Source organism: Palaemon carinicauda, chromosome 17, assembly GCF_036898095.1.
Source record: "Palaemon carinicauda isolate YSFRI2023 chromosome 17, ASM3689809v2, whole genome shotgun sequence".
Taxonomy (NCBI): domain Eukaryota; kingdom Metazoa; phylum Arthropoda; class Malacostraca; order Decapoda; family Palaemonidae; genus Palaemon; species Palaemon carinicauda.
Window position 1 is genome coordinate 69,478,825 of NC_090741.1, and position 22,091 is coordinate 69,500,915.

At 38.1% G+C, this 22,091-nt stretch overlaps 1 protein-coding gene across 1 annotated transcript in view; it reads right to left on the reverse strand.

Moving 5' to 3' along the window:
* Positions 1-435: 435 nt before the first annotated feature.
* LOC137656857 (uncharacterized) overlaps positions 436-22,091 on the reverse strand; it is a 94,399-nt gene continuing 72,743 nt past the window's right edge. The window contains exons 14-19 of the mRNA XM_068391217.1: positions 21,601-21,740; positions 15,662-15,857; positions 14,515-14,720; positions 10,443-10,604; positions 10,007-10,132; positions 436-2,332 (exon numbers count right to left, since the gene is read on the reverse strand). Coding sequence (XP_068247318.1) covers positions 2,156-2,332; positions 10,007-10,132; positions 10,443-10,604; positions 14,515-14,720; positions 15,662-15,857; positions 21,601-21,740 — 1,007 coding nt within the window. The 3' untranslated portion in view covers positions 436-2,155. The remainder of the gene's footprint in view (positions 2,333-10,006; positions 10,133-10,442; positions 10,605-14,514; positions 14,721-15,661; positions 15,858-21,600; positions 21,741-22,091) is intronic.

A 22,091-nucleotide genomic window follows, 5' to 3' on the forward strand; every position in this document is an offset into this window, starting at 1 on the left:
CGAAAGAGTTCTACAAACCAATTTACCTGTATGAGAGGAACCAGAAAATGCTATCAGCTAGTGGTACTTCAACCAGACCACAGAGTTGAAATGCTCAACTCTCATTAGGCTGGCCCAAAGGGTTTGTTATCCACAACAAAATTTAAATATTTGTGAACAAAAACTACTTTTCAAGAACTTAAGTGGAAAATATGAGGATTCAGACTAAATTCCCTTAATTATTTTTCTCTAAAACTAGACACTTGCTGTTGGTGAAAGTATCAATTTTTCTATAAAATATAACTAAATAATAACACTGACCTGCATTCTTTGCATACAGAGATTGGATCAAGTGGGCTTTCATCACATATTTGACAGTCAAACGAGTTGTGACCAATTAAAAAAAGGAGGAAAATTATTTGAACATGGTATCCCTTTAGGATTAAAGAATGCCGAAAATTTTTGAATTGTTTCTATGTGATTCATTACTCCATAAAATTTATCATTCATTAAAAGGTTCTAGGGATCTTAAATGGTCACAGATAGGAATGACTGTTTTTTCAACTGTTCTATGTAATTACAGCTTTTACTGCTTATCTGCAGCCAAAAAATGTAACCATTCACTTATATCACAAGCTGAACTCTGTCAAAATAGCTCAAAATTTAAACAAATAGCCAATAACATGCGCATCTTTCTCACAAACATGAACAAGACCAAAAACAACTTACAGAAACTGTAGTAAACATCCAAACAAGTGCATTTTTGTAAGCAAATAATTTGTTTTAAAAATTCTTATCCCAGACTTTCACAGAAAAAAAACTTATGTGCTATACATTTTTAAAGAGTTCCTTTTTCCATATAAAGTGAACATTCTATTTCCTTCATATAGAAGCATTAATTTAGTGCTGTAATTCCAGTAATGTACATGATTACATTTCAAATACATGCACAACAGTATTACTAAACAAGATGAATTCATATATAATACTGTATATATATATGAATGTAGTGTAACATAGACTTTTGCCTAAGCAAAACTGGTTTTGAAAATTGCTACTTGGCTGAAAAATGTACAGTATATATAGAAATGTTTTTTAAAGTATGTATTACCCATGTTACAGGTGAAATAACTGCACCACTGCATTAACATATAAGCAGTAAATCATTAGAATTGCCACAACATATTTTAAGGAAAATTACCTCTATAATGTTAATATGGTAATTTAATTATTGCCAACAATTTGTGTAGTGGAGATGTTATGGAGAAATGTGTACTGAAAATATTACTTCATGGAGTATGTGGATTTATGATCATAGCCCAGTACAAAATGAAAGGCCATTAAATTTCTTTGAACTTCAGACCATAAAACTCAACGGGTTCAACTAGAATGTACACAACAGCAAAATACTCCTATGAAGAATTGGAATTTGTTTCTACTATGGTGAGGGATGAGGCTAGTAATTTTGATAGATTTTAAATGTAGACTATATTATGTAAGATATTCTGTGTTATCCAATTCAACAAAACTTGCATTAGTATCGACTAAATCGGAGAAGATTTTCATTTACTAAAACTTTCATTAATTTAGTCCAATTTTGTTGTGGATTTTTTCAAAATTTTACTGTTAGTGTAAACCATATTGGTAGTGGATTGTCATGAGAAATTACCAATCTGCCACCTATTAGGAAATAAAAATCATACACACTTATGGGTGGGTTTTGGGTTGGTCAAGATCTAATCTATTGGTATTTTGTGTAGATTTCTGATGTTACTAATTATTTGGTCTATAAGACATGGTTCGGGAACCTTTCTGATGAATCAGGTGCTTTCGTCTATAACAAAATGTGAAAAAAAATACACAGGGAAACATTTGCTATCTGTTGTGTAATAATTAAAGCCTAAATTCTGGGAATTCTAAAATTATTCCTGAGTAAAAAAATACATAAACATATGGAAGACCATAATACAAAACTTGACAGAAATAAGGAAGACTTAAAAAGTAAACTAACATTCAAACATCATTTGCTCATATATACAATATTCAATATCACTAGTCAGCATAATTCCTAAAAAAATAATTAAATGACCCTAACCAAATATTTTTATCACAACAAGATTTGCATTATAGAGAGGAATGGAAGGATACACTTATATTCTTGAGCAACCATAACAAATCAGTCGCTGTGAGTCGCAACTTTCTGATGAGACATAACAGCGGACTCCAGCGCTCTGTGGACATACAGAGATGGATCTTCTCCCTCGGGGATGACTAGGCTGAAAGGCTGTCCATCTTTAAAGGCCATTTCTAATGCACTGTTTCCAAGGGCACCAACTTCTGGGTTACTTTCAGACTGTAAAAGAAATAAAAAATAAAGAAAAATGGATTGTATTTTTCTTAGCCATACAAACCTTAGCCTTTTAAAATATGGAATATCTTCAGCAGAACTGGAACAGTAGTTGAATTAGATAGGTTAAACTCCTTGTTTGCAGTCTGCGTAGCTAAAGGAGAGACTTCAGGGCATGCTGGTGTGTGGTAATCACTGGGGGAAACCTGCACTCTACCAAACACTTAAAAACTTGCCAATGCAGATCTGACTTCTTACTGCTTCTGAAGCATACTCTCCGAGGATCAAGCCAGTGATGTATACCTAGACGCTTCAGCAACAGTCAAACTCAATTAATAGATTAAAGTGCTATAAAGATTTTTTGGCATCATCTTGGCTGTTGACGAGATAAATAAGCCTACCACTGAAAGGGAGGCCACAATCTGAACTCAGTACAAGGAGTGCAGAGAGAGTGGGGAGCTACAGCTAGTCTTGCCAGGAACTGATTATAGCACTACTTTTTTTCCGAGTTTACAAAATTCTTCTTTAACATTGATAATCGTAAATCCAACAATCAACCATTCACTTCTGTAAAGAAAGAGTCAAATATGAACACCTCTGGATAGGTCGCAACAGAACATCTGTACTGTATAGTACCTGTTTCAGTCACACAGGAGAGTGAAAAGTCTTTGACAGAAAAGCAGGCAGGGTTACTTAAGCCAAACTCACCACCTGCTGTTAACTAGTTTGTTAACTACTGTAATTCGACAGTCATTCCAGCTTTGCTGAACACATTCCATATTCTGAAGGATGAGAGGTTTGTATATGATTAAGAACAAAGTACTATTTACTAAATGTTACTACAATGGGAAATACTGCGGCATTTAACAGCAGAAAAATGTAAAGTTTGTCTCTATATCACTGCAATTCTATAACTTTCCTATATTATAGCATATTTAACAGTAGTTATTATTATACACATTAACGTGTCATAAAACAGAGCACTGATTAAGAACAGCAAAATACAGAAGTCTAGTTAGCAGGTATAACAATTATATATTTGTTTCACCACAAACCAATTTCTCATCCACAAGTCCAAATTGGTGGCTTGCGAATGTCCTATACAATACACCATTACAGTCTTCTGTTTAAGAGACAAAAGTAAAGCAGAAATAATCCACTAAATATGTCATCTAGATCCTCAAGTTCATAGCAGATAAGTTTCACTTTTTGTATACTGTTTCTGTAGCAATGTTATCAGTCGAGAAGAATTTTCAGTGTTTTTTTAATGCAGAATTGCCCAATGATCTTTATCTTTATTCAAATATTTGTTATAGTAGTTTTGCCTTTGTCTTATTCTTTTCGCCTACATTTTCTCGAAGGTGATAATTTCTTAGATCCTTTGCTTCAACCCACAGTTGAATTATCACTAAAATGAAATGTGACTTGCTGGCTTTGCATTTTGAAATATCTTTCAAGAGTAATTGCAACTGGGCAGGCAAGTACCACAAAGTAAAGGCTCTCTGACCTTCTAAGAATAACAAAGAAAATTGCAAGAGCTCATGGTCTACTTGTTTGTAAGGGAGGCCAATCTAATCACATCACTCACATTATGAGGCAAAGAGGGTGGCTGACTGGAGGTGGGGTCAGGGATTGGGTCGTTCATATGAAGAGAATAAAAAGTTTGGGTAAGCAGTGAAGAGAGTAAGGAGGGATGGATCAAGTACGGAGACAGTGAGAAATGAAAATGATAAGGTTGTTGAAAGGAAAGGAGGCAAGGAAAAATTGGGCCGAATATTTTGAAAGGTTGCTGAATATTAAGGATAATAGGGAGTCAAGATATAATTGCTGTTGCAGGTGTTGATGTGCCAGTGATGAAAGATGAGAATGAGAAAGATTACAAGAGAGAAAGTGGAGAGAGCACTAAATGAACCATAGCAGGAAAAGCTCCTGGTATGGATGATGTCAGGGCAGAGATGTTAAAGGAAGGGGGGTGTGACTGTCTTTGAATGCTTGGTGAGATTGTACAAAATATGTTATATGTCGTCAATGGTAACCTTGGACTGGGTGTGTGTGTATTGTTCCGCTATACAAAGGTAAGGGAGAGGTGCAGGAGTGTGTGTGTATTGTTCCGCTATACAAAGGTAAGGGAGAGGTGCAGGAGTGGTATTAGTTTGTTGAATGTAGTAAGAAAAGTGTATGGTAGAGTGCTAATTAATAGGATTAAGGATAAAACAGAGGATGCAATCTTAGAAGTGCAGGGTGGTTTTAGAAGAGGTAGGAGATTTATGGATAAGATTTTCCCAGTTGGGCCAATATGCGAGAAACACTTAGCAAAAGGCAAGGAGGTGTATGTTGCATTTATGGATCTGGAGAAAGCTTGATTAAGTTGAGAGGATAGCAATATGGAATGTGACGAGGTTATATGGAATTGATGGAAGGTTGTTGCAAGCAGTGAAGAGTTTATACATAAGGAGTAAAGCGTGTGTTAGGATAGGATGATGAAGTGAGTGAGTGGTTTCCAATGAGTGGGAATGAGACACAGATGTGTGATGTCACCATGGTTGTTCAATTTGTTTGTTGATGGAGTTGTGAGAAAAGTGAATGCTCAAGTGCTTGGTCGAGGATTGAAACTGATAGTTGATAGTAATCAAGAGTGGGAGGTAAATCAGTTGTTATTTGTGGATAATACTATTCTGGCGAGGTGTACAGGAGCTACCTTTTTTTAGTATCATTTACCCTTGTTACATCCACTGAGAAACTTTGGTATGCTCTTCACGGTCACGGATCCCTTGAAAATGACTCTATTATATGGTATTGATTGCAGACTCAGAGGAGAAGCTGGGTTAATTAGTAACAGAGTTTGGGAGGGTGTGTGAAAGGAGGATGTTGGGAGTTAACATGGGGAAAAGTAAAGTTATGAGATGCATAAAAAGGGAGGGTGGTGCTAGGCTGAATGTCATGTTGAATGGACAGTTACTTGAGGAAGTAGATCAGTTTAAGTACTTGGGTTCTGTTGTTGCTGCAAATGGTGGAGTGGAAGCAAATGTGCAACAGGGAGTGAATGAAGCATGTAAAGTGTTGGGAACAGTGAAAGGAGTAGTACAGACTAGATGGTTAGAAATGAATGTAAAGAGAGTTCTATATGAGAAAGTGATTGTACCAACTGTGATGCATGGATCAGAGTTGTGGGGAATGAAATTGATTGAGATAGAAATTGAATGTGTTTGAAATGAAGTGTCTGAGGAGTATGACTGGTGTATTTTGATTAGATAGGATTAGGAATGAAGTAGTCAGGGTGAGAAAGGTTGTAATAAATAAAGTAGCAGCTAAAGTGGATATGAATATGTTGAGACAATTTGACCATGTAGAGATAATGGAAAATGGCCATCTGCTGAAGAAGGTGATGAATGCAAGAATTGATGGGAGAAGCACAAGAGGAAGGCCAAGGTTTGGGTGGATGGATGGAGTGAAGAAAGCTCTGGGTGATAGGATAGATGTGAGAGAGGCAAAAGAGTATGCTAGAAATAGGAATGAATGGCGAGGGATTGTGATGCAGTCCCGATATGCCCTACTGCTTCCTCCGGTTGCCTTGGTGACCACTGAGGTGGCAGCAGTAGGAGATGCAGCATATGAAGCTTCACTTGAGGTGGATAACCGCGGAGGGTGGAAAGTGGCACCCTAGCAATACCAAACAAATTTGGCTGAATCCCTCGTCAGGCTGGGAGGAGCTAAGAAAAGTTCCTTTTTATTCTTTATTTATTGATGTTGTCTACCCACCAAAATTGGAGGAATTACCTTGGTAGATAGATACATAAACCTGAGATTTTGATTAACAATATGACTTCAGAAAATGACCATTTAACCTTTAAACAAGGTAGCAGTAGTAGCTGGCGGGTAGCGGGTAGACATCGCCCACCCCCTTCAAGCTTAACCAGTTTGAGATGGGCAGTGAAACTAAAAGGTGTCAGGTTTGTATAGCTAGGAAAACTCCAAAGTGATTCAGAAATTTGTCATTTGTTTTTATGTGTCTAACAAACCTTTGACCTTTAATAGGAGACTCAACCCAAGATGATTCATTAAAGAACTTGTCTGTAAACAAAAGTTACTGTTGTGAGGCTCACCTGCATCTAGTGTCTCATCCACCACCCAATGGAGCGGCTGTTTCCCTTCAACAGGGCAACAGGGAGAGAACTGCCATACATTCTATCTCTCCTTATAGACTTATGTCATAACTGTTATCTTAGGCAGCAAAGGTTGTCTGTCATACCAAACTCCTACCTCCAGGACTAGCACCACTGACAGGTTCTTCTTGAAGGTTACGGTAAATCTGATATCCCTGACTAGTGGGTACTAGTGCTTGCTCTCTTGATAACCAAGCACCGGGAGCGAGCGCGGGTGCTTTTTCTCGTGAAAGCCTAGCACCGGAAGCTAGTGTGTGCTTATTTCCAAGAGAATGGAACATAAGTAATGGGTTTAATCAGAGAGGGTTCGTTTCCAGTACATATCCTCTTACATTGCAGTCAAGACAAGGGTGTACTAGTAGGTATGCCCTTCCTCGAGGGGAGGGTTCTTAGTACCACACTGCTTCTCCCAACTGGGAAAAAAGGTACGAGTCACAGTTAAAAGACCATTGATTGGTCATCTCGATGTCTTATCGAAAAATCCTCCTTATCACAGGACACTTGTCAGTCAGTAAGCAAACGGAATGGGGTGATCGAATGCCTATCCACAGTTGGGGAAGATCGTTGTTGACAGCCATGCAAGCTTGATGAGGCATCCCAATTCTTTTATGAGCGTTAGGATCGGATAGAGAAGTCACCTGTGCCAATACCTAACATGTGACCTATTGGCAGTTCTGAGAAAACTCGGTCGTGAATCCGTCTCAGAGTTTGAGAGCAATGTCCTGACTAACAGTGCTCGTACGTTGTCTCTTACAAGATTTGGCATTGGTAGCATGGGCATGAGCCTTCGTACCTCAAGACATTCCCAAGGGAAGGATTTTAGTACAGAGCTGTTCGTCCCACAGAACCATACTGAGGAACCAGAAAAACTACAAAGGGATAAACTGATTGGTAGTCCTATGCTTTAGTGATTCCTTCTTCAGTAGGTGGCACATACAAAGATTCGGTTGTCATCAATGGAACTCTGCAACAGGGGATAGCAGTAGCAGTACGTACCAGATTTATTGGTACGTGCAGCTTCTCTCTTTTCTGCTTTCATTCACACAGGGAGAGAAATAGTAAACTTGAGCAAATGTAACTCCTATCGTAACTTCTTAGATTCTAAATTTAAAAAATTACTATCATTCTTCAGGATGACATCTTCTCCAAATTTAAAAAATTACTATCATTCTTCAGGATGACATCTTCTCCAGAGTCGTGTAGATGTATGACGAGTCTCATACACCTGACAACACAGATTACCAAACAATTCTTCATCACCCAAGGGGTTACTGCACTGTAATTGTTCAGTGCCACTTTCCTCTTGGTAAGGGTTGAAGAGACTCTTTAGCTATGGTAAGCAGCTCTTCTAGGAGAAGGACACTCCAAAATCAAACCAATGTTCTCTAGTCTTGGGTAGTGCCATAGCCTCTGTACCATGGCCTTTCACTGTCTTGGGTTAGAGTTCTCTTGCTTGAGGGTACACTAGAGCACACTCTCCTATCTTATTTCTCTTCCTCTTGTTTTGTTGAAGTTTTTATAGTTTATATAGGAGATATTTATTGTTGTTACTCTTCTTAGAATATTTTATTTTTCCTTTTTTCCTTTCCGCACTGAGCTATTTTCCCTGTTGGAGCCCCTGGGCTTGTAGCATACTGCTTTTCCAACTAGGGTTGTAGCTTAGTAAGTAATAATAATAATAATACGTCCTTAGCATCTTCCAGGATCATCGCACTGAAAGTGAAGAAGGGTGACACCCCTCCCCTTTACACTTTGCTGCGATCTTCTGACAGAGCACTAACGATGCACCAGGTAAACCTTCATTGGGTTCATGTTGTAAGCCACATACATGAGAGATATTATTATTAATATTATTACTATCCAAGCTACAACCCTAGTTGGAAAAGCAAGATGCTATAAGCCCAAGGGCCCCAATAGAGAAAAATAGCCCAGTGAGGAAAGGAAATAAGGAAATAAATAAATGAAGAGAACAAATTAACAATAAATCATTCTAAAAAAGGCAACAACGTCAAAACAGATATGTCTTATATAAACTATTAACAACATCAAAAACAAATATGTCATAAATAAACTATAAAAAGACTAATGTCCGCCTGGTCAACAAAAAAGCATTTGCTCCAACTTTGAACTTTTGAAGTTCTACTGATTCAACTACCCGATTAGAAAGATCATTCCACAACTTGGTAAAAGCTGGAATAAAATTTCTGGAGTACTGCGTAGTATTGAGCCTCAGGATGGAGAAGGCCTGGCTATTAGAATTAACAGCTTGCCTAGTATTACGAACAGGATAGAATTGTCCAGGGAGATCTGAATGTAAAGGATGGTCAGAGTTATGAAAAATCTTATGCAACATGCATAATGAACTAATTGAACGACGGTGCCAGAGATTAATATCTAGCTCAGGAATAAGAAATTTAATAGACCGTAAGTTTCTGTCCAACAAATTAAGATGAGAATCAGCAGCTGAAGACCAGACAGGAGAACAATACTCAAAACAAGGTAGAATGAAAGAATTAAAACACTTCTTCAGAATAGATTGATCAACGAAAATCTTAAAAGGCTTTCTCAATAGGCCAATTTTTTGTGCAATTGAAGAAGACACAGACCTTAAATGTTTCTCAAAAGTAAATTTGCTGTCGAGAATCACACCTAAAATTTTGAAAGAGTCATAAAAATTTAAGGAAACATTATCAATACTGAGATCCGGATGTTGAATAGCCCCCGTCCTTGACCTACTTACAATCATACTTTGAGTTTTGTTAGGATTCAACTTCATACCCCATAATTTGCACCATGCACTAATTTTAGCTAAATCTCTATTAAGGGATTCACCAACCCCAGATCTACATTCAGGGGATGGAATTGATGCAAAGAGAGTAGCATCATCTGCATATGCAACAAGCTTGTTTTCTAGGCCAAACCACATGTCATGTGTATATAGTATAGGAGAGTAACAGACGTGCTGCCTGACAGAAACAAGTTATTTAGATAGTGGCAGGTAGCACTGTAACATTATTACAGTTATCAGGAAACACTGCAAATCCCTTAAACACAACTGCAAGACTAAATATTTAATCTAAAAAAAAAGAAAAAAAAAAGAAAGATTAAATAAGGCACATCCAGATGCCGAGTAGTAGATCTGTACTTTCCGACAGCCGAAATCAAAAGTGAAAAGTTTATTTCCAGCTTTCATGAAGCCACACTCCTATGATGTGTAGGAACATATATATACATTGTTGGTCAGCTTCTATTGGAACTAAAACTTGAATTATGTTTAATATGTCAACCCTGTACTATGTACAATAAAAACAAAATATAAATATCAAAACTTTACACACCTGTAACTTCACAGAAATAATACAGATGGGTTAATTCACACTTAGCTAATATCAGTTATTAAAAAAAACTTCCATGTGACCTTGAAAAATAAGTAAATACTTAATAAATAATGCACTATTTCTTTTAAAGAAAAGCAGCAAAATGGATTAATGTCTTTTAAAATCAAATATCTACTTACACCCGCTAGAATTTGGCCCTGTACTTCTCCAATGGTTTCTCCAGAAGAATTTATAACTGGAATAACCGATCGCCCATTTTCATTTATGAAAGGTATTACTGAGCGTCCATTTTCATCCGTGAATATCTGAAATAAAGTATTACATAAATAAATATGCTCGGTCTTCTAATTAAAAAACGGTAAAGTCAGAGTTAGATTAAAGCATTACATATCTTAAGAGTATTAATAAGGTGCACAGTCTCTCAAAATATTGTACAATATAATAATTTCCTATTCTAATAAATACCTCTAAATCAATAAGCTGGATTTATGCAGAATTCCCTGCTTACCATACATGAAAAGCAACCATGCATACATGCAACTGATAAATTTTCATCTCATCAGATTCTATGATCTTCTTAAAACGACTTGATAACAATAAAATCATATCACTTACTTGTATTTGCCTATCACTATCTTGAGATCCTCTTTCCTGTATCATTACAGCAGCTGCTGTGGATGGTTGCTCATAGGCAGTTAATGAGAATCCTTGAATCATGTGAGCCGCCTCTCTTTCTGTCATATTTTCTAGATGAGAATTCTCTCCCATTTCTGAATCCTGTAACATGATTTAAAAAGTAAACATAACGTTCCACTTCTACATAGTGCAGTAGACTAGTGTACTGCTTTTACATACATATACCAAAGCAATTCCTCCAATTTTGGGGGGTAGTGATCATCAAACAAATGAAATAAAAAAGGGGACCTCTCCTCTCTACGTTCCTTCCAGCCTGACTAGGGACTCAACCGAGTTCGGCTGGTACTGCTAGGGTACCACAGCCCACCCTCCCCCGTTATCCACCACAGATGAAGCTTTATAACGCTGAGTCCCCTACTGTTGCTACCTCCGCGGTCATCCAAGGTGATTGGAGGAAGCAGCAGGGCCTACTGGAACTGCGTCACAATCGCTCGCCATTCATTCCTATTTCTAGCACACTCTTGCCTCTCTCACATCTATCCTCCTATCACCCAGAGCTTTCTTCACTCCATCCATCCACACAAACCTTGGCCTTCCTCTTGTACTTCTCCCACAAACTCTTGCATTCATCACCTTCTTTAGCAGACAGCCATTTTCCATTCTCTAAACATGGCCAAACCACATTCATATCCACTCTAGCTGCTAACTCATTTCTTACACCCGTTCTCACCCTCACCACTTCGTTACTAACTCTATCTACTCGAGATACACCAGCCATACTCCTTAGACACTTCATCTCAAACACATTCAATTTCTGTCTCTCTGTCACTTTCATTCCCTACAACTCCAATCCCTACATCACAGTTGGTACAATCACTTTCTCATACAGAATTCTCTTTACATTCATGCCCAACCCTCTATTTTTTTACTACTCCCTTAACTGTCCCCAACACTTTGCAACCTGCATTCACTCTATGATGTACATCTGCTTCCACTCCACCATTTGCTGCAACAACAGATCCCACCCAAGTACTTCATCTCAAACACATTCAATTTCTGTCTCTGTCACTTTCATTCCCCACAACTCCAATCCCTACATCACAGTTGGTACAATCACTTTCTCATACAGAATTCTCTTTACATTCATGCCTAACCCTCTATTTTTTTACTACTCCCTTAACTGTCCCCAACACTTTGCATCCTTCATTCACTCTATGATGTACATCTGCTTCCACTCCACCATTTGCTGCAACAACAGATCCCAAGTACTTAAAGTGATCCACCTCCTCAAGTAGCTCTCCATTCAACATGACATTCAACCTCGCACCACCTTCCCTTCTTGTACATCTCATAACTTAACTCTTACCCACATTAACTCTCAACTTCCTTCTCTCACACACCCTTCCAAATTCTGTCACTAATCAGCTTTTATTTACAATAAAACGACTGGTACACACATGTTAGCAAGAGTTAAGTTAGTGGACAACATGAATATTCAGTCTTTTGGGAGAGTATCCCATGACTGAATAAGGCCCTCTACAGTACTCACTAGCTATGAGGAAAATGTCATCAGCTGTCGACAGGAACTTAAACATGTGGAAAACCAATCAAGTGGGAGGATGGCATTCCCAGCAAAATTAAGAGGTTTGAAATATACAGAACTTAAACATCAGGCCTTCAATATACAAACTTCTTACTCATGCATATTAAAATGTTAGTTTAGTGGGATGATATCATACATATATATAATGAGATCTGATTTGGATATGGCCACCATTGGCTTTATAAAGTGCAATTAAAACACCTTTTATCTAAAAAGAGATAACAATGCTTAAAGAGTATGAACTTCTTATCAAAATCTACTGAAAATATTAGTTTCTTGGGATGGTTGATGATCTGAAACTTTCTATAATTCAAAAGATGAAACTTATATCTGCACCAAATTTAGTACATTGTCATTTTATTTGCAAAAATAGAACATTACACTTTCAAATAAATTTTTTAACTTTTTTAAACTACAGAATAAAGACTACTAGGATGACTATCTATTTTGTTCAACAGAATAGTAAAACTAACACAGTACATACCATAAAATAAGTAACAGTTAATTTTTTCTCTTTTGAAACAAAATAATAAAAATCACCATCCTTTACTGTTTCTATTTCCTATAGCAAAGAACTCAGGTTTTTAAAGTTAGGAAAAATACAAATTATTTTTATAAAATTTTTCATACTGACTCATTACTTTACTGGGGTCAAAATTTTGAAAATGTTGATATAATTTTGGGGGTAAATGTCAATAAACAGTTTCTTGAAAAGAAGTAATATGAAAATCTTGTCTGAATCCCTTGTCAGCCTGGGAGGAGCGAAGAGATGAAAAGACCCCCTTTTGTTCTTTTTTATGGTGGTTCCCCCCAAAAATTGGGGAATGTGCCTTTGTAGATAGATAAAACTAACATCTCAATAAAAAGTGGCAACAAAGAGAAAGCCAGTTATAAAAGTATGAATCTTACAAGATGCTCATTTACAGGCTCAATAGGTTACTCTATGGCACCAGCAAGACAGTTCATTCTGAAAGTTTAACGGTTATCTGGGTTTCTTCTAAAAGATTTGATGTGGTCAGTCAGTGTCCCTATATTGATAAAGCTAAGTAAATATATCTTTTTGATCCTTCTTAAAGAAAAATTATAACTTAGATTTCAGATATAAAAAAAAATATTCCTGTAAGAGGTATATATACTGAAAAATGTGTTCGAAGAAATGCTAGGTCATCTACTTGTAACATTTGGCATCTGCATGATGGTAGAACCTCATAGTGTATGGTTACTTTTAAAGGCATGATCAAGACAGCAATTCTGTAAATCTTTTTTCGTAGTGCCCTCTAACCAGGAGAACCACTGTTAAAACAAGAAGGGCACAAAAAAATTACAAAGTATTCTTGTTAACAATTAATGAGTAAAGACTTTGAAACACAATGAGAGGGGACTCTTGAGCTTCAAGGCTCTCTATTTATTGTTCTTTGTATTCTTATGACTTATGGAGTCACTAAAGTCATTTCTTTGATAATGGATGAATAGGAAAATAAAAATAGGCTTCCCTTAGATTAATCAACACTGAAAAGTGCCTTTTCCTAATGAACCATTGCACCGATGACAGTTTCCAACCTGAACAAAATCAGAGAGAAACTTGTTAAATGAGTTGGTCAATGATGAAACATCATATGTTACCTTAGGAATAAAATAAGACAGTTGTTGCAACTCAGCAAACACCTCCTCTACATCTTTTTTCTGCAAAAATTACCCAACCATTTTATCAAGTGTAAAAACAGTTTTTGCTCCTTACTTTGACATATGGGGAACTTGCCTCCAATAACAGTACAGTATGTGATCACTCTTTGATAAAGTCCATGACCACGGTTTGGCATTTACCAATTATCATGGCCTCCAGAATCTTTTATGATAAGGCCCCACTAGCAGAATAAATACAAGTTAGAGGGCACCATCCTTTTTTCTACGTTTCCCCACAAGTAACTTAATATTGCAGCTCCTTCCTCTGATTGAAAATGTGACTCTAGCCTATAGTATGGGCTAAAATAAGGGCATAGAGAGAAACAAAGAGGATATTTCACCTAGCGAAAGGCTTTAAAATATGGGGGCTGGTCTGGCTGCTAGTCAACCCTATTCGTAATGGTTGGAATCTAATTGGAGAGGTGGCACTTGATAGATATTTCCTCACCAACAGGCATCAGAAAATTCCCCAACATTGTCCAAAAAACTGGAAGGGGGTCAATATGTCTTTCACTAGTATTTCCCCAAAATAAATATGATTTGATATAAAATGCCTTGAAATAACATGAAGACCGCTGGCACATATACTCAGTTAACTAAAGCATGGAGTCAAGTCCACAGCAAAAAGTGACCTACAGCATAGGGAGAGCCAGTGATGCCACACTAGGCTGTCATAGTTGATGACTAACATATTACCACATCCAGATAACAAATAGGAAATATACAAACCAAACATAGAGGTATAAAGTACGTCTAAATACATACCACAGCTTGGAGTGCTGTAAATGTGGTGGCATCAGGGTCATCTTTGATGATATAGATAATAGGGTGGTCACCATCACTTTCTTCAACTGATGCACCACCTGGTAAGTACCAGGTTTCATCTTCCCTGTGACTGCGTCTATGCTTGTGTAAGTTCGATGCATCTCTAAACGTCTTGGAACATATTGAACAGGTATACGGCTTTTCACCTATTAAGAATATAAAATTCTGTAATCAGTAGTGAATTGATACAATAAATAAAAAGATCATCAACTACAATTACGTTAATCAAGCTTATACATTTAATACTTGGGGGAATTTTTTATTTTTTTTTTAAATTCCAGGGTGATATTACCTTTACTTAGAATATTTTGCAATTTTATGATTGTTGTACCTTAAGAAACGTACATCTGTCATCTACAAGTATTTTCTGATGAAGTGCTAATTTTAATCTTACTATACAGTATTTGTATTTATTATGCATTTGTCCATCAGTTAAAGAATGTACACTAGTACCACATATAAATGTAATGTTAGAGAACAAATGTAAAACTAACCAAAACATGTAACACTGCTTACCATAGAGAAAGAGCTAGTATATCTGCTGTGCATGCTTTATATAAAGAACTACTCAAAATTCATTCAGGTTTTGAATATTTGAAAGATACTTCTAAACTTGTAAAAGTATATTTAAATTTTTAAAGCTACAATGCCTTTTTAAATATTTCTAACAAGAAACACAAATATGACTTGAAAAATCTAATATTTATAAATAACGATATTCATTCCTTAGTAACATTAGACTCTTAAAATTATAGAAACGCTGATCAGTTCTAAGGTCATCAACTAGAGAAAAATAAGCACATTACAAAATAGGCTGCCATAGCTAATTATGTAATGCCTTTTATATATGAGTAGAGCCCACAATGACTGAAGGATTAGTCCTAACTCTTCTATCAGCTAGATAATATATATCTTCAAAAAGCTAGTAAATTTAAGAGTATATCTATTATGTAATAAAAATGTGCAACAAGCAAATTTTCCTTTAAAATTTCAACCAATTCTAGATCATAAAATATGGCATGATATAAATCTTAAAAAAATCTCGTAAAAATTAACTAGAGTTAACTACTCATGAGAAAACACTTACCGGTGTGCATACGAAGATGTTTTCTAAGGGTGTACTGTTCACTGAAACCTTTATTACATACAGCACAAATATAGGGCTTTTCTCCTCGGTGTTTTCTTTCGTGAGCTCGACAAGTTTCTCGATTCAAGAATCCCTTGCTACAATATGAGCAAGTGAAAGGTCTGTCTCCAGAATGACGACGCATGTGTAGTTTGAACTGATAAAAAATATTTATCATTAATACTATATAATCATCAAAATGGCAAAGCTTAAAGTAAAAGAAAAAATAAGCTCAGAAAATGTATTAATTGTTAAAATTAATTCATGGCACAAACATACCAATACTCTGTGCATATCATAAATAGTCCATTCAGAATTGATTTACTTAAAATAAATTCCAAAGATATACATACATACATACATATACCAAGGCACTTTCCAAAGATATAAAAAAATAAAAATCCTAATTAATTCCAAACCTCCAAACCAACATTTTTAGGACTAGATGCTGTGGTCCCCAAGGATTTTCCTGTCAAGGCTAGTAGAGGGAATCCAATATGACTGTGATATACCAAGGAAATATTGTCTTGCTAGCCATAAGTATAGCGTATCAATGTGCAAGGCACAGAATTAGTGCGGATAAGAGAAACCCACGGCTTCATGCTCTATTGAACCCATCACAGCATCTCCAATACTGAATTCATCTGCAAACTGATGGAATGTCACCCACTGAGAACCATTACTAAACCTAAGGACAAAGCTTACCAGAGAGTTTGTTGCCCGGCTAACTGCTTTCAATTTTGTCATGGAACTGACAGCAAGCACGATTTAGAGCTCTTGCTATTTGACAAGTTTTTGAGACTTACCACAATGTTCAGGTCAAGCACAGTATTTTTGGCTAAGAATGATGAACCCTAAAAGAGACAAGACTCTCTTTATATTTAGGCCTTACTGCCTATTTTTGGAAAAATCTATCAGGTGTCTACCTTGCAATCTTATTTGCAGAGGTCCATGCCATGAATAGGTAATCTGTTGCAAAACACCCAAATCTAACCAGTACCTTTCTACAAGAGCTATCCAAGTTCTCATGAACTTCTTCAACAAAAAGTTAGAAGCACTCCATCACTAAAACCCATGATGTGAGAAAAATAACAACTTGAAAGTAATTTGTATTTTTTTTTAACTATACAAACCTTGAGCTCTTTATTAGGGAATATATTTTCAGCAAAGCTGGAAGACTAGCCATAACACTTTTAGCAAGGTATAACTACCCAGCCCCTAGTTAGTGGGAGGGGGTAGTAAAGTCTACCCCCTTCACACACACACACCTGTATTCTATCATCATTCTTTATTGGAGGCAGAACTTGCAGGGAGATAGGTGCTAGCAGGACAAATTTGCATAAAGAGCTCAAGGTTTGTAAAGTTAAGAAAAATACAAACTATTTACAATTTGTCATTTGTTCCGTCACTAAATACAAACCCTTTCGCTCTTTATTAGGGAAGACTCACCCTCAGGTGAGTAAAATCCTTACCAACTGGGTGGTTTTTGCCTGGGGGTGTTCCTCCATGCTATGCACACTTCAGAGGAATCACCTTGGCAACTCGCTAGACTTACGTTTATGTGCACATGTTAGTGGCCTGAGCAATCTGTGTGATTGAGTGATACTGGCAACGTGGCTTGTTCAGGTAAGATTTCTCAGATTCCTTGGATTTCTTTGAACACACCATAAACATTACCCAATTCCCACATCGCAAGGGGATATGGGGACACAGCAAGTATGTTTCTATACCAAGTTACACAAGGGAAATGGATATTATCTGCAGACAAGGGGAAGCCAGCTTGCAGAGTAACAAAATTGCTGTGGTCCAAGAGAGGGGAATATGAATGAAAGACGATGCCAGTCCTTTCTCATTCACCTCAGACTTAATCCTGGGTAACCTCTGCCCTCCAGCACCTGCTGCTTGTCCATAAATGAGCTTGAGGTGTTTAAACCATTTGTTGTGCAGCCACCACAGGTCCGATGAAGAATGTCTGTTCCTGTGGGTTACCTCTTGCAGGTAATGGGCAATGAAGGTCGCCTGACACTTCCACATGCCCACTAGAAGATCCTGCGCCACAGAGTAGTTTTTCTTGATTGCTAGAGATGTACTAATGCAACTAGTGTCTAGAGCTCTAGGTTTCTGCGTCTCTGGATGAGAATCCGGATTCAAGGTCATATCTAAGACCTTGCAAATCCATGCTGAAATCGAAATCTTTGCAATTCTTCATTTCACACTCATGCTGCCAGACAATCCGTTCGCAAATGAGCTCCTGAAGTTTTTCTAAAGTGACACTTCAGAGCCCTACCTGGGCATAGTAGCCGCTGATCTGGGTCACCGGTTACACTATGGTGATTCTCAATCCAGAAGGGTCCGAACGTAGAGTCCGTTACTGACGGATCTTGAGCCTCCCTCCCCCTGGGAGGGGAGAATGTTGTAAGAAAAACCATGAAGTTCATCTACTCCCTCGGTCGAAGCCAAAGCGAGTAGAAAAGACTGTTTAAGGTCAGGTGAAGATCTGATGTCTAGCATAATGGTTCGTAATGAGCTCCTTTGGAGACCGTAAAAAACAAACCACATTCCATGAAGGTGGTCTAACTTCTGACTGAGGCCAGGTAAGCTAGCAACTCCGTATAAGGAGAGAGAACTCCAACAATGATGAAAGATTAACTCCTTTCAATCTAAAGGTGAAGCTCAAGGCTGAGCCGTAGCCTTTCACTGCCAAGACTGAAAGGAGTTTCTTCCTCCCTAATAAACAAACCGCTATTGCTGGAATAGTGATATCGAAAGGACAGTTACACCTTCCACGAGCCGAATCCCGGACGACTGCCTCCTTAGCCTGGTACACTGCAGCTGAAGATTACCGGAGGTATCCAGACATCTTTTTTGCAACATATTGCGTACAACCTCTCTTCACTAAGCGATGCTGGAAAACCTTCTGGCGTGAAGAGGTAGGAACTCTACAGATTTTGTGGTAGATCTTATGTGTGGTTGTCCGAGTAGATCGTGACATGGAGGGAGTTCTCTCAGGACTTTTGCTTGCATCTGAAGAAGGTAGGGACCATTCCGAATGATTCTATAGCACGGCTATGAGGGTCATTAGCTAGCTGATGGAAGCATCTGCCTTGTAGAGTACTATTCTCATCAGGAAAAACGGAGGACACACGTAGACCCCTATGTTGTCCCACCGTTGTTGAAATGCATCATGCCAGCACGCCTGGGGATCTGATACCAGAGAGCGGTACAGCAGAAGCTTGTTGTCAAACACCCCTGCATGGTGGTGATGAAACTGTTGCAGGACCAGAAAGGCTACCCTCATCCAGAAGGATTATGTGCTGTGACCCTTTGGACTTGGACCAGAGCACAAAGGCCGATTGATTCCACAGAAACCTCCCCTACCCACCCACCCCTTCATTTGAGGCACCCTTGAATAGCATGAATTCCAGTAGAGGAAGAGAAAAAGACTACTCTCTGAGGAGGTTGATATCTGATGTCCACTGCATCTGATCTCTATTTGCTCGAGTCCTGAAGGCCCGGTGTGTTCTTGGTGGGTTCAAGTGTACTTCAGCTGCCACTGTAGAACTCCCAGGCTAACAGGTGGCCTATTAGACAAGAGTCACTGATATGCTGGTAGAAAGACTAGTATCAAGAAGGGCCCTAATGCCTTCTTCAGTTTCTCTGTTGCTCTCGGACAGAAAGACTTCTTAATTTGATGTCTTGCAGCATTCCTAGGTATACCAGTTTTGTATTGTCTACAGGGATGAACTCTTAAAAGACGAAAGCTTTCCTGCGAGTCCCGGTTGACACTAGGGAGAAAACTCTAAGTGGAGGTGGTGCGACCATGTCAAAATACTGGCCCTTAAACTGGCATTGAAGATCATCACGGACGATTCTTAAAACTTTCTTGATGACGGATGAACTGGATCTGGCGGAAGCATCCCCATTCCAGTGTTGTCATGAATTCCTTGGGGTCAGAGTGTTTGTCTGATCCATGTCCGCCGGTTTCATCCGAACGAAGTTTGTTGAACAAATTTGTTCAGGGAGTAGTGGTCATCAACTGGTATCCAGCCTACTAGCATCTTTCTGCAAGCAAGAGTTGACTGTAGGAGCTTGGAGACCCCATTGTCGGACATGTTCCCCTCCCTAGGGGACAGGAGGTCGCAAGGTGCCATATCCTCTCTCGTAACCTTGTGATGTAATACTGTAATGAACTCATGCATTGATGGCAAAGCCTTGAGTTCGGATGTCCGTACAATTGCTTGGCTTCGTGTAGAATGTCAGGAAAATTCGCCCACGCCTCTCAACAGGTGGATTGGTATCTATGACTTTCTTGCCGAATCTGCGGATTATTCTGCACCTGGAGTTACCTAGGCTACCTGGGGTTTTCGAAATAATTTTTGTTCGCGTAAAACCTGACAAGAGAGAGCTCTTTGTCAATTTGGATTACCTGTTTGCGAGCTGGGGTCACATGAATGTCACTCATTCATACTCCTGTGGGAGATTTAGAAGAGGTCCTGTAAGATACAGCCTGGGATTCGCTACAGGGACTGGACAGATCATGCTCATTCAACAAGTTATAGTTGAAAAAGAGACGAGTCCTCAGACACCGCAGTAGCGATATTGTACCTGCCCCCGGTCTATGCGCTACATCGCTCAACGCCCCAAGCAGGGGAAATCCTGGAAGACATCCTAATTCACAGGCGACAATGATGTGCCCCCTTTAGAACAGCTGGACGAAAGTTTTCAGACTTCGCACCGATGGCTGAGTTAACTCAGGATGTAGGGGAGGGTCGTCGTCAGCGTGCTGAACTAGCAAGACCAAGGTCAAGCTCTGGGTTGACCATATTTAGCCTTCCCGACAGTTACTCCTGGGAATCATGCATCTAAGTTGCTCTTACATAAGTCCTGAAGGAGCGTGCGCAAGTGGCGACAGGGAGGAAATGTGTGCGAGGAGACAAAACTAGTCAGGGAAACTAGAGAAACTGTCAGTGCCCATTACCTCCAGTCTCTGGAAGGAACATCCCGGAAACTTTTGAGGAAGCTAGAGTGCTTCCTCTGTGCCCTTGACTGGATCAACTCCTCCAGGCAGCTATAGCCTAGTGAACATTTAAATGTTCATGAGAAGACGGCTAACAAAATGAAGAAATTTCTCAAATCCGTGTTGTCATTACTCGAAAACGAAAGAAAGCATTGATTCTATCTCTTAGTCCATAGGGGATAAAAGTGAAAAACTCCGAAGGGTTAAACGTATGAGACCGTTACTCCAAGAGGGCATGACGGTGTGAGGTGGAGATCACAAGGAACTGGAAACCGAAACCAAGTGAGAGATCCAATGAGTTGTCTAACCTGTAGAGAGAAGTTCGAGATATACACCTCGAAGGATGAATCCGGAGTTAGTACTGAACTACTTAAAAAGGAGGCAGAAGCAAGAAGGAAAACCTTGTTATCTGCTCTGATGGGTTCAATATAGTTCCACTTACAAACACTTGAGTCCATACTTTGCATCTTGATACACTGATTCAAGGGCATAAAGACATTTCTTTGGTATATCATGTAGTATTGGACTTTCCTTTACAAGAAAGTCCTTGGGACAAAACAGCACTTTCCAAAAAATAGATGTATTAAATTAAAAGCAATCGCTAGGTAATGTTTATAATGTTGGAAAGTTCTTTATGATGAATGTTGTGTTCAAGTACCACAACACCCTCTTCAGCAAGATTGCCCTATGAAAACATCTTAAAAGTCTTCATTTTTTACAGGATACATACACCATTAGAAAAACTTGACACAATCCCTCCATTTCTTTCTAAATACCATAAATCAATAAAGAAGCACAGTTACTTGGGGGTCTGATTAAACTACATTATAACAATGAAAAATAACACTTCATAACCTAAGGATCAAAAAAAAAAATTGAATACCTGGGATGAAGTTGTAAATTTTTTTCCACAGTTCTCGCAACAAAATGGCTTTTCTCCTGTGTGAATTCTGATGTGTTCTTGAAGATTTCCATTCTGTGTAAACCTCTTGGCACAAAATTCACATTTGAATGGTTTTTCACCTAAAAAGAATAATTATGAAATAAATCAATCTCAAAGGGCACTGTCACTTTATATACTTGCTGATGGCAAAATAATTAAAGAAAATGACAATTTTTTACCTAAGTAGATTTAAAACATCAAAAAATAATTGGAATGTACTTACATTTGTTGTTGTTTGAGAAACCATGACCTTGTTAGTTTTACAACAAAATTTTATTTATAACTATTAACTTTTATGTCTCATATATATTTACTTACAGATCTTAAAATAATATAACACTAATAATAATGATCTTAACAAATTAAAGGTTTTATAGGTTGCTCATTGATGGCAAAGGCAAGGGACAGGACAATGACCTATAGACTGACCA